The sequence below is a fragment of the Crocodylus siamensis genome, chromosome 7, assembly GCF_052110815.1.
Source record: "Crocodylus siamensis isolate JL-2025a chromosome 7, ASM5211081v1, whole genome shotgun sequence".
Taxonomy (NCBI): Eukaryota; Metazoa; Chordata; order Crocodylia; family Crocodylidae; genus Crocodylus; species Crocodylus siamensis.
The window spans coordinates 75,311,124-75,323,623 of record NC_143401.1 but is presented as its reverse complement, the minus strand read 5'-3'; the positions used below and the strand labels follow the sequence as shown (position 1 = coordinate 75,323,623).

The window sequence follows — 12,500 nt, the reverse complement described above, 5'->3', positions numbered from 1 at the left end:
CACAAACAGATTGCATTTATGAAGAAACTTGCAAACTTTCTTAACATGTACACGTGACCTCTTCTTTAGATCAAAACCTTACTTATACAAAATAAAACTGAGGCAATTCAGTTCCAAAGTGACTTCTTAGGCTTTTCCACTTAGCTAAGCCTTATTAGTTATCACAAAATAAATGTGCAGCACATTTATTACTTGTGATATACCGTATCATTCTTTTAAAACCCCTTTATAAACACTTTACTAAAATGTGCATTTTGTCCAGAAAGAAAAAAAATCTCTCCTTTTTGTTTAAACTCTAATTCTGCTGCAGTTTGCAAAGCATTTTGCAGTGCTGCATTTGCAAAGCATTTAGTGCAAAGAAAAAAAAAATCAACCTTTCTATATGAATATGGATTTGGCACTAACAGGCACAATATATTAGAGGAGGTCATTCCAGTTTAAAAAATACAGTCATTGCTGTGGTTTTTACTAAAAAGTTCTGTAAAAAAAAACCAAAACAAAAAACCAAATATATAAAAACCATGTATGATCCTCATTTCATATGAAACCTTTATCTCTTAATCAGTGCAGGGTTCAGGAGTATGCAGAGTGCAGCAGAAAACAGACACATAAAGGAGTGATAGAATTGTACACCAGGTTTGTGCTTTTTTTTTTTTTTTACACCATAAATCATCCAAATGAAGTAGTGATTAACAATTGTGGTGTAAGCCTGTGATAAAACAGCACAAAAGGTCTTCAAAGAAGTCCACTTTTAAGGCATCAGAGAAGTTAATGTGGCAAACATTTTAATTAAAACATCAGAAGTGAATTTTATTTTAAACTTTAGGCCTCTGAATTTTTCCAGTAAACACAGTTCAGCTATGTGGCAAAGTCATGAGTGGCAGCTAAAAATGACTTTTTACAATCCTGGAAAAAAAAAAAAGAAAAAGAAAAGGAAAGAAATCCAACCACAAAATAGACTCATCTTTTTTGTGGCTGCATCACATGCACATATTCTACTAGTATTCATTACAGCCATGTGGCACAATTTTGATTTGACTATACAACGAACAACTTTTTTCAAAATTATTTGTTCAGATAACTTAAAAATAATATAAAAATAAACAATGAATTTGACTTTTCCTCAAAACAAAAAAAATGGATGGGAAATCTAAACAATAGCAACTTTCTGAAATACAAATGAAATGTATGGACACTAATTTATTCAAAAGAAAAACATAAAGGCAACTGTTCTTGGCTTAATGCTATTCTCAGCATCACAATACCAGGCCATGACAAAAAACAATACATACAAGAAAAAAAATGATGAAAAGCAATATACAAAATTTCAAAGATAAATACAATATTTATAGTTGATATGTTACAAAATAAATTCCCTTAGTGACTGCAAGTGTTTATGTGAAAGAAAGTGTTGCAATGAATAAGACTATTTTATTCCTTATACTCTTCATAAGGAATAAAATTCGCTTTTCTAAATATTTAAGTGGATCTGAAAAAAATTCAAGACAAGTGTATAAATATTTAGCTACAACTTTGGCAAAATCACAAAAGTCTACAATTTTATAACCACATACAAAACACATTAGGGAAGAAGGATCTAGAAGTCAAAAGGACAATTTTCTGGTACAAGAAACATAGACTTCACAGTAGCCTAAGAATGCAATAGTATACAGTGCTAGCAAAAGTTGAAAAAATGTTGCAGATCACACTTGCTTAACAGGAAGCTCTAGCAGTGGAAGTATATTTTTTACCAACAGACAGTAGCATTTTTTTTCTCTGTCAGTGTGCTTGTTGAAGGCAAGAGAATTCAATATCAAAGTTACAATTTCTAACTACAATAAGTTACAAAGTTCCATTTCGTTAAGATGAAGTTAAGCAATGATAAACCCTCCCACCCTCCCTAACTCCCCAATTTTTTTTCTAATCATATATTCATCCTTTTTTCCAGTTTGATGGCTCATACCTCCTTGGCCCCCTTTTTTCACCACAAAAAAATATTTCACATTATAGAGATACACAACCATTGTGAATCTAGTTATGAGTACAGAAAAATGTTCGGAGGCATTTTTCATCAGTGTTTCATGATAATCAAAATGGTGCATCCACAAAGTTTCTCCCAACACATAGCAAGTACTAGACATAGCCAAGACGTAATCAGAAACTTTATACAAAATAGGCGTCGCTTTTTCCTTTTTCTTCAGGACTGAGAAATGTGAAAATATGAGAAAAGTTCAGTCAATAAAATGGAATTGTTCATGAAGAAGTAGGTTGTTTGCATGTAGGTTCTTAATAGTTTAAATAAAATCTTTAAACAAAGTCTTTTTGTAGCATTTCAATTTGTTGCTGATTTTGTTTTGGAGATACTGTTTCCATCAGCATGTCTTAATATACTAAACTTGTCCCCTAAGCCCATCCTCTGAAGCTTGGTGCTACGGTAGGTAAACAAAAGTGACTTTACATTGGTGGGACTACAAGCCCAGACATAGCTGAAAGAGAAAGGGAAAAATGAATGTTATTATAAATGTATGAAGAATCATGCATATCTGATTCACAACTGGTGCATTTCAGACAGCATTTAAGTCCATTTTTATCCAAAAAAGCACCTTAGTAAACAATCGTGTGTTTTAAGTATTTGCCTGCACTGGGATGCACTGGTAAATTAAAGCCAATATGAGCAGTTCCAGATCGTAAAAATTACAACTTTGGCTGAATCCTAAGAGCGCTATAATTCCCCCCCATCAACTTGCAAGTAAAAGAATAACAGAAAAGTGCTTTTCTAACAAGATGTTCCACAAAGACTTCACTTTTTAAAAGAGGAAGATTCTGACATTTTTTTGTGCAAAGCATCCTGACTCCCACATGTGTGATATTTCTCTTAGCGTTTTGTTAATAGCAAACAGTAGACCAGCATCCCTGGAGACTGGCTATGTTGACAGCTGAGAAACAACATGGTCGCTTCTGGTAATGTCAGACAAGGCCAGCTCACTCACCAGTCAAGGACCAGACACTTCTCAAGTTCCCTAAATGAAAATCTGACTAACCTTAGTTTCTTTCTCCTAGCACTTGGACCTAAGTGGAAAACCTCAATTTTGACATTCTGTTAATTGTACTTTATCATAATAGTAGGCTAAGTCAAGGACTCTCTGAGATCAAAGCCAAGTACAGTACACCTCCTTTGGAATCTTTAGATCAAGTGCTATAAAAAGGCATGAGATTAATATCCTCGACTAGCTGGCTCATTTTTTAACACTTAAGCACTGAGATGCCAAAATCTATCACCTCTTTCTAGTTAACTCCTTGGTAAGAATATAATTTAGACTGTCTTAACCTTAGTGTTGTTTAATTTTTGTCATGATGATATTTCTCATTAATTTATGTACAACAGATATTAATAAATTTGTTCTTGTAGCGATGTGAACTTCAATTTCTCAGTTCATTAATTTCAACAATATTAATTTATTTCAGATTCACAGTTACAACTTTATGATTTGGAAGACTTGTGTATGTACACACTTCTTATGTAATATAATATCTTAAAATGACTATCAACACAGTGTAAGAGAGACATTACTGTAACTGTGATTTGAGCTCCAAGCAACTTAGGTTCAGTATTCTCTAAAAGCAGTTATATGTACAACTCTCAAGCCCATTAAAACTCTAAAACACATTTTAAAGCTACATTTTAGAAATCAGGTAGTTTATATTTGGTTTGTTACTTATTCCCCCAATTAGCTACATAAAATATTTCAAAGTTAAAAAATGCTTTTTTTCCCCTAACCATATTTATCAAATACGTAAGCATTGGAATCCAGAGATGCCATATCGCATTAGCTTCATATAGCTGCAAGAAAATTTAAGTAATATTATGATACGTATGCTGGTAGAAAACATTTCCATGGAAATATTGTATCAATATTCCAGTAAGTAGGCTGCACTCCATATTGTATGAGGTGGGGTTAGGCAAGTATGCTGGTGCAGTATGTTTCCTGTAACAAGTCTACATCTGAAATTAGAACTTACAGGTCAGATTCACTTTTCCCTTTTATGCAATTCTGGTAGTACAAAAGTCTTGTAAAGTAGCTGCATCTTGCCAGGTGTGCATAGCCCTACCCTTTGGTGCAAAACTGGCAGAGTTAGCCTGTGCCATGCTCCTATGTGAAAACAGGTGTAGTATACTGTAGCAAACACGTGATCCTTTGGGAATCATTACCAGCCCACATAGCTTAGGGCAGATTAAGGCCAGGACCAGCACAAAGAGCAGCCATCCTCTTCTCTTGCTTTTGTGCCAAGCAGGCACCAACATAAGAGAAAATCTGAACCTTGTGTATTCAGGATTATCAAGGAGCTGCCATTTAGTTCTCTCTCACCTGATAATGAGGACCGAAACAAAAAAGCTACTGTCAAATCATATGACATCCACTGGGCCTTGATTCCACTTTCCCCTTTCTTTCTCAAAAACAGTCTGGATGTTGTGTGCATGAATATATATGTTAATAACAAACACAAGAAACAGAGTCATGTTCTGTTACTCCTGTCTACATGCAAATTGGGTTCATGTAGTGCAGGTCCACTCTGTAGCTTAATTTTTGGCAAAAAAAATGTAAACAAAAACTTAACTAAATTGCTGAATGTGAAAGAAAAATAATGGCATTCAAAATATTTTGGACGTTTGGCTTTTTTAGAATTAAACTTCTGTCTGATGAATAGGAAAAAATGTACACAGAACAGAATAAATTAACTTTTTATTTTTCTTAATATACTCCTTTAATAAGACAACAGTGAATTTATTCAGTGCTATGCCATCAAGCTGCTAATCATGCAAACTACTATATAATTCCTTCTCAAAGAAAAATACTGTTGCCAAGAAATTAATAATAGTTGTAATAATTTTCTATGGGGGAAAAAAGAAATTCACTAACAATATAAATTTAAAAGTCTTCTGAATCCATTTCATTCTGCCTTATAACCATAAAATGTAAGTGGTGTGAAGCATCTTTTTTCCTTCTATAAACTTCAAATTATATTTGAAAATCAAGTTTTAAATATTTTTTGCATTTTTGAGTCAGCAGCTGGCTATAGCTTTCTTGCTGAAAAGTTTGTATTTATTCCCATAAATATGCACTGTACTTATAAAAAAAAACAAAAAAACAAAACCCTGTCCCAAAGATCTTGCAAAGATGTAAGAACTTGCTTTACTTTCTGAATGTAAGTGGTCCCAGTGAGGTCATGCAAAGATTACTCATGTCCCTAAAGTGAAATATGCATATAAAGATGTTCAGGATCAAGGCCTAAAACCCTACCTTACAGGCTCTTATTTGCTTGAATGAGCCATCTGTCCTCACAAAAGTAGTCCAACTGAAGTTAAAGGGATAACTTATTGTATGTGTAAGTTTCTGGGATCTGGTCTTAAGAAGAAACCTGGCAGATGATACATGGAAATGCCATGGAAAAGGGAATGAAATATGAACAGAATGGCAGCAAGTCCATGCGTTAGCTTAGGCTGGTAGTGCTGGCCTCATAGAAGTTCTGAGATTTCATTGCATTTTGTCTCATAACTTTTATTGGTGTGATACTCTAAGAGAATATGATTCCCTTACTTGAAAAAAAAAAAAGAATCTCTTGCTGGCATCGATTCCACTATACTGGCTCTACGGCAGCCAGTCCCAGAATGAAGACAGTCTGGGGGCTATGCCAGCAGTGGGAGGGTGACAGTCTGAGCGTGCCAGGTTCTGGCAATCCTTGACCAGTATAATGGCCGCTGAGCAGCTATGACAAACCACAGAAGATTACAGCAGTCCTAACACAGCTTTAACTTACATCGGAGGCTGAAATGCTCCCTGGCAGACATATGGATGTGGAGAGGACAAAAGTGACTGAACCATTTAGCCCCTTCCCACCATTTCAGATATTATTTTCTTTCACACTGCCAAGCCCTATTGCCTGTTTGCCTAGCTGTAATGGGCACAATAAGCCCTGTAACAAGATTACTCTTTTGCCCCAGGGATTGCATCACATGGGATATTGCAAGAGCCTACTCTATTTTGATCAGGGTGGGTGAACTACATTTCATAAGAAGGCTGAGGCAATTTGTTGGTTGGTTATTTTGGTGAAAGTGTTGATCTTGGTCTCAGAGGTTTCCTTTTCCTTTTCCAGCACTGGATAGGGGCTAGCTATTGGGTCTTATTCCAGACAAGAGGCTTTGCAGGACGAAACAAGCATGTCAAAGAGATGGCAGACATGATACTTGTCCTTTCAACTACAGGAACGTGCTGCTTCTATTACTCAGGTTTGGTCTTTTGAACTGATGGGTTATCCTGGATGTCCATGTAAGCAATAGTGCCCAAGAGTCCTCATTTCTGACATCATCTGACTATATTTGTGTGACCTTTCGAAATGGATATAGATATCCAACCATTATTCATGCCCTTTTCACCTCTAATACACACAACACAAAAGTCATTCAAAAACATCAACTACTGTAAACTGCAGCCAGTGAATTCTCAATTTTATTTCAGTTTATTAAAATGTGATAAGAACACACTCTAAGTGCCTGTAGAGAGAATATTAACTAAGAAACTAATTAAACTTTAAAAACTGACTCGATGTCAACAAATGATGATTAAACAAAAAAAAGGAGCCAGAATTCTCCCTACTAACTGTTCAGAAAAAACAGACTGTGTAAAAAAATAGATCATATAGGGTTTACTTTCTACTTCTTAAGCAAAACATATAATGTATTCACTTCACAGAATACACTGGCTTCTCATTCTTTTCTCATTGCAATTCAATTAAGATGCTGGTTTTGAGCTGTAAATAGAGCTGGATGATTTTTTTTTTCATTACAAAACTGTTAATTCCTGGTCAAATTTGGTGAGAAATTTTGGTTGGAAAAAAATTCATGAGGTCCCTCACCACTGTGATATTATTTAGGGCATGTCGGGGACCAAGTTTCAATCCTTCCATTTGCCTGAGATGAACTGAAACTGCATCTGTCTTCTCCTAGTGCCCTAACGACTGCACTGAGTGAATATTTAAGTACAGGTTTCCCTCACTTTATGCAGGTTTAGTATGTGTGAATTCACTCTTATGTGATAACCCTTTTTATACCAAAAATGTGTTATTTGCAAAGTCAATTCACACTTATGCGATTGCTGTGATGGAAGCCCACAATCAGCTACTTTGTGCGGTGTGTTGTGGGAGTGATGTGCACCAAAATATAGTCTCCTGTGTGGATCTGTGCTCCTTGCTCGTTGTCTGTGACATGTGTTTCTGTAGTTGCCAGCCCAATTATGATAGTGCCTTGTGCTTGTGTGTACTGTCTGCTGTTGGTAAGTACCAAAATTGTGTTGTAAAAGTGGCAGAAAGGGGTCTGGGGTCAGTACAGACAAGGTCTTGGAACATATCCCTATTTGCTGCATAGTAAAGGGCCTTTATGCGAATTTGAGTTATGCGCCATTTTCCAGGAATGCATGTACAGCATCAAGCAAGGGAAACCTGTGTTCTTTTCACGAGGCAGAAGTTCCAACAGAGGGATTAAAGGATCTTTACTTCAGAATACAAAGTAACCCAATGGGTAGGACATCCTCCTGAAAGTTGGAAGATCTAAATTCAACTTCAGTATCTGTCTGACTCAAAGCAGGAGCCTGAACCAAGGTCTCCCACACCAAGAAGAGTGTCCTGATCACTGAACTACACAGTATTCTGGGGTAGGTTTATCTTACTCCCTTCTGCTGATGCCATTCTGTTTTATAAAAAAAACCCAAAAAACCCCTCTTAAATAGTCCCTATGCCTGAGAGAGTGAAAGTGACGTTCTGGTTTAGTTGTTACAACACTCATGCTTCCAGTCCCTAGTCCAGTGAACATTTGCTTATCCATGCAAAGTACAACAGCATCAACAGCTAAGAACAACCCCGCTCAGAGTGCCTTGCAACATGACGGGTAGGCATGCTCCAAGAAGGTGAGGTACATGTGGGTTCAACTCTCCTCAGGCAAAGGAAGGAATTGAATCCGGTCTTCCATTGGGCAGGTGCTTGAACCACTGAGTTATTGGATAAAGAGAGGTATTACCACCTGTGTCTATGTTGTGAATCCAGTTTTTGGTTTCCTTTATTTTTTTAAAAGTAGCCCAAAATGAAACATTTCATATCAAATGCCACAATGCATTCATCAAAAAATCTATTGTTTATTTTTAAATTTGCAAAGAAATACATAAAACGTTCACATTTTAAATGTTATGTGTGTGGGTGTATACAGGGGTGTAGCTTGTAGCCATGTTGGTCTAAGGACATAGGCAATCAAAGTTCTTTGGGTGAATCTGATATCTTTTATTAGACCAACTTAAATAGTTGGGGGGGAAATCCTATTTTTTTTATAGAAAGCTTGATAAAAAATGTTTTCCAACTATTTCAGTTGGTTTAATAAAATATATCAGTTTGGATGATGGCTATCAAAGGGCCCCCTCTTGTTTTTTTGCTTTAGTGGAATAGCAGAGATCTGCTGGAAAGCACAAACTGGGACTACTTAGTCTTACATAGGAGTAGCACATGCAGAATGAAATTAATTTTAGATGTCAGATGACACTATGAGTCCTGTGCACTACTTAAGTCCTGCTTAATTCCTCAGAATAGAGCAAGTGGTTCTCAGGCCTTCAGCTTTGGCACTGTACATTCCTGTACAGTGTTAGCCCTCAAGTTAGGAGCTTGCTTCTGTGTTTTGATAAAACCAGAGTCTGCTGATCCATGGTGTTATCATTATCAAATATGGTATTCCTTTAGAACAAACTTTTAGCACATTCTGGGACCTAAAGAAATAGGCTGCTACATAGCAGGACTTCAAAAGTGCCTAAGAAGGTCACTGCCTAAGTCCCATTTTACTACTTTTTAAATATTCCATTTTGTGGCTTTCTACACCTTTAGGCATCTATATACCTTTCATACCTGAGCTTTTGCCAATGAGAAGGGTTGATTAGGGAAGCTCTTTTATTGTCATGTTGAAATTATGCATGTTATTATTATGTAGTATACATAATGATGATCACATGATATTATGAAATCATGTGAAATGATCCAGAAATTATACAGATAATTTAAGTTTATATTTTAAAATTACATTATTATGTGGGTAAATAGATATAAACATCCATATAGGAAATATTATAAATAAAACATTGTATGAAGGACAGCTGCACAAATACAGTATAATTTGCTGTGTATCTTGCTGTAGTTTAATTTAGTGCTTAAGTTTTACTTTTGCTTTGTTTTGGAAGAGCTTATAAATCAACTGAAAGAATCCAAAAAATATAGATTCCATCTGGCACCATTTTTATTTACTTTTGGCACACTAACAATTCATCTAAAATATATATATTTATATGGAAGGACCCTTGGGCCTGCCTGGATCTGGCTCCAGTATCAGGTCTTAAACTGCATGTTCACTGGGGCAGGGCCAGTAGTTTCAGAAGTGATTAGTAGTTTATGTGCCTCATTAGGAATGCAACCTTGACACGTCTGAAAGGATCATGATTTTAAGTGGGCAGATACTTCTACAAATTGAGCCCCTTTGAATGTTTCAAGTTGGATGACCAAAAAGTCAAGCATCCAGAATTCCTAATACCTTTTTTTTTAAATGTCCATGTCTTCATTGGTAATTGGCAAGTGCCTGATATACTGAAGAACTACTGCAACGTAAAGAGTAAATAAAAATAAAAATGTTCATTAAGAAAATGTAGCTTAGACTGGGAAGTCTCAGTGCCTAATTTCACTGGGAAATAAAAGGTTTCAATTGAGCACACCACAGAATTGGGCCCTATATTTAAAACACGTAGACAGCCAAACCTTTTGAACTGTTCTAATTAATCAGGCATTACTCATCTTCCACACTTTAAAGAATGTAATAAAAAGGGAGACCCCTTTGTGAATGTTTTTATTCCTCCCATAAATTTGCATTGCGCCATAATTCTGCCCTGATACCAGCAGGTGACCATATAAATCTTACAACTGATTTATAAAATGCCCTTTTTAGTACCCACACAAAAATCCCACAGACAAAAAAAGGAAAAAAGACAGAAACTTAGAGTTGCCTGATTAAAACCCTTATGTTTTCAAATACAGCCAAGTCTTGCAGCTACTTTAATGTAATAATAAGAAGCCGGTGAAGTCCAACAGGACATGCAAACTGGCTGAACATCTGGCTAGTCAGTCCCAGAGAAGGTCAACCTATTGAGCAACAGTTTCAACCCATTTGTATTCTTTTGACATGTTTTAAAATGGCAATTACATTGTGTGTAAAGATAGGGGAAATGTACCAGGTTATGCTGTAATACTACCTTTAAAAATGTCTATCAAAAATGTATGCAGAGCATGTATAAAGAAATGCAGGGAGTACACAAGTCTGTAAGGAGCATTCAGGGATGTGGATTTAGTTTAAAATTTAATGCATTGAAACCATAAGGGAAAAGCCAGAAAAACAGTTAGTATTGCATCTAATGTGCATATTAAAATCAAACTAAGAACTGCTTAAAATTTTAGTATATTGTTTGTGCTACTGTTGATATAGTGATATTTTTGCATCTATATTACAGGACCAGGACACTAAGAATGTTTTCTCTCTCTCTCTCCCTCTCCCTCTCTCTCATTTTTGCTTTGGTTTTTTCCCTACAGATCAGTCCAAGCTGATTTAAAAAGCCTTTCTCCAAAAAGGCACAACTGGGGTTTTAGTGTATGCACTGAAAAGCAATACACAAAAAAAATGAGAGATCCAGCTCACCTTGAAGTCCATTTCCATTTGCACTGGTGCAAGATGGTGGAGGAGAGGCTTGGGGCCTGACAACGGGAGCAAAGGCGCTCTTTTGTTTCACTGCAGAGATGACATTGGCAGGTGAGAATGAGAAAATGCCGTGTGTACTGCTACAGTTTGAAGGGAGGGTGACCGAAGAGGCTGCCATGGTAGGGCTTGACGGCACTACTGCAATAAAGCAAAAATAATCAGGACTCAGATTGAGGTTTTTCATGGAAAACATGGAAAAAGAGAGTGATTGGGCCTTGCCTCTTTAAAATATCAAAAAAAAGAATGTATAAAAAAAAATAATAATGAAATGCCTAGGCTTGGCCACTCTCTGGATAACAGGCAAACTCTTTTGTGTTGGACTTCTTTTTGTTACAAATTGTGCAGTCCAATTTTTTTCTCTCTCTGAGATTGTATTATGGCACAAACAATTTACTATATCCATTTTTACGTCCAGCCTCCAGAGTCACCCCTCCTTTTATCCAGTAGCTGACATTATAGAAAATCAAAACAATGCAAGTATTTGATTTTGTACTAAATATGAATCTATATGATGATGTGTTACCAAAAATAAACACTTACTGCCATAAGGAGAGTTAGCTGAGGAGCCATTAAGAAATCCAGGGGAACCTGGTACACCTAGATTGGGCATGCCGGCATTGCCATATCCATTCATGCTATTGCTGACTGTGTTGTAATTGGACTGCTGAGGAGTACTGCTCGGAACATATCCTCGTGGGGAAACACTGCTTGTGTTGCGACTGTAACCTACTGTGTTAGAAACCCCCCCACCCCGAAAAAATAATGTTATTTTATAATATAAACTTAGGGCTGGGGGGTTTCCTCATGCATCATATATTACACAATTTTAATTGATTGCACAGCTTTGCTCTAAGTTGTCTGTTACTGCCCTATCAACTCCTGCAGTTTAAGATAACCTTATCACGCCAACCCTACTTAAATCATCTGCGAGCACTCTATGTTGTCTCTCCTCCTAGCATAGACAGCCAACAAAAGCTCTCTTCGATCCAAGTGTGTCAGTTTCCTTCACATTTGTCTTTAGTAGCAATTATCAACAGGCTTGATTCCTGGTTTGTACCAACATACTGGATGAACTTTCAGCCTCTCCAGACCTTCAAATGCCACAGCTGACAAGAAAAAACTTGTTTGTTGCAGTGATTTCACTTTAAAAGGCTGTTTTGGGGGTCTTCATTTTTATGATTGATATTTTTATACTAACAAAAAGCTAGCACTTTCATAAGGTGTATTCTTCAGTGAAACTAACCAGGACCAAGGTGAAAAACGTTTATGAGGCTTATAGCTTAGACGTGCATTAAAAGATGCAAGCAAAGACAAAGAAAAATCAGGATTTTAAACAACAGAAGGTGGATTTACTCTCATCTGAGCAATCAATTTACTAATTACGTTGTAAGCAAAGTTTATGGCTTGAACGTAATTACTAATATGCTCATACTCCTCTCATAATATCAAACTTAATTTAAAACACAATTTTCTATAGGCAAGTTAAATAAAAATATTTTAAAGAAATTAAATTCAGTTTTTATATATTAATTATATATACTTGTATAAAGCATAATCATGGTCATGACATATTTAAAAAATCACAGATGATAAATTAGATTTATCTATGTAAATGCTCAATAAGCATGTGGAGGATACCCAGTCATAGTTAATTAGTAATAAATATATACATTAC

The 12,500-nt window shown here is 36.0% G+C and overlaps 1 protein-coding gene across 12 annotated transcripts in view; it reads right to left on the bottom strand.

Moving 5' to 3' along the window:
• Window positions 1-2,089: 2,089 nt before the first annotated feature.
• EBF3 (EBF transcription factor 3) overlaps window positions 2,090-12,500 on the bottom strand; it is a 143,026-nt gene continuing 132,615 nt past the window's right edge. For 4 of the 12 annotated variants that reach the window (XM_090058097.1, XM_090058102.1, XM_090058098.1 and 1 more), the window contains exons 14-16: window positions 11,366-11,551; window positions 10,766-10,963; window positions 2,090-2,486 (exon numbers count right to left, since the gene is read on the bottom strand). In XM_090058097.1, coding sequence (XP_089914223.1) covers window positions 2,455-2,486; window positions 10,766-10,963; window positions 11,366-11,551 — 416 coding nt within the window. In that variant the 3' untranslated portion in view covers window positions 2,090-2,454. Of the gene's footprint in view, window positions 2,487-10,765; window positions 10,964-11,365; window positions 11,555-12,500 lie in introns of all 12 variants that reach the window. The other 8 variants (XM_090058104.1, XM_090058106.1, XM_090058105.1 and 5 more) reach the window with 2 other exon arrangements.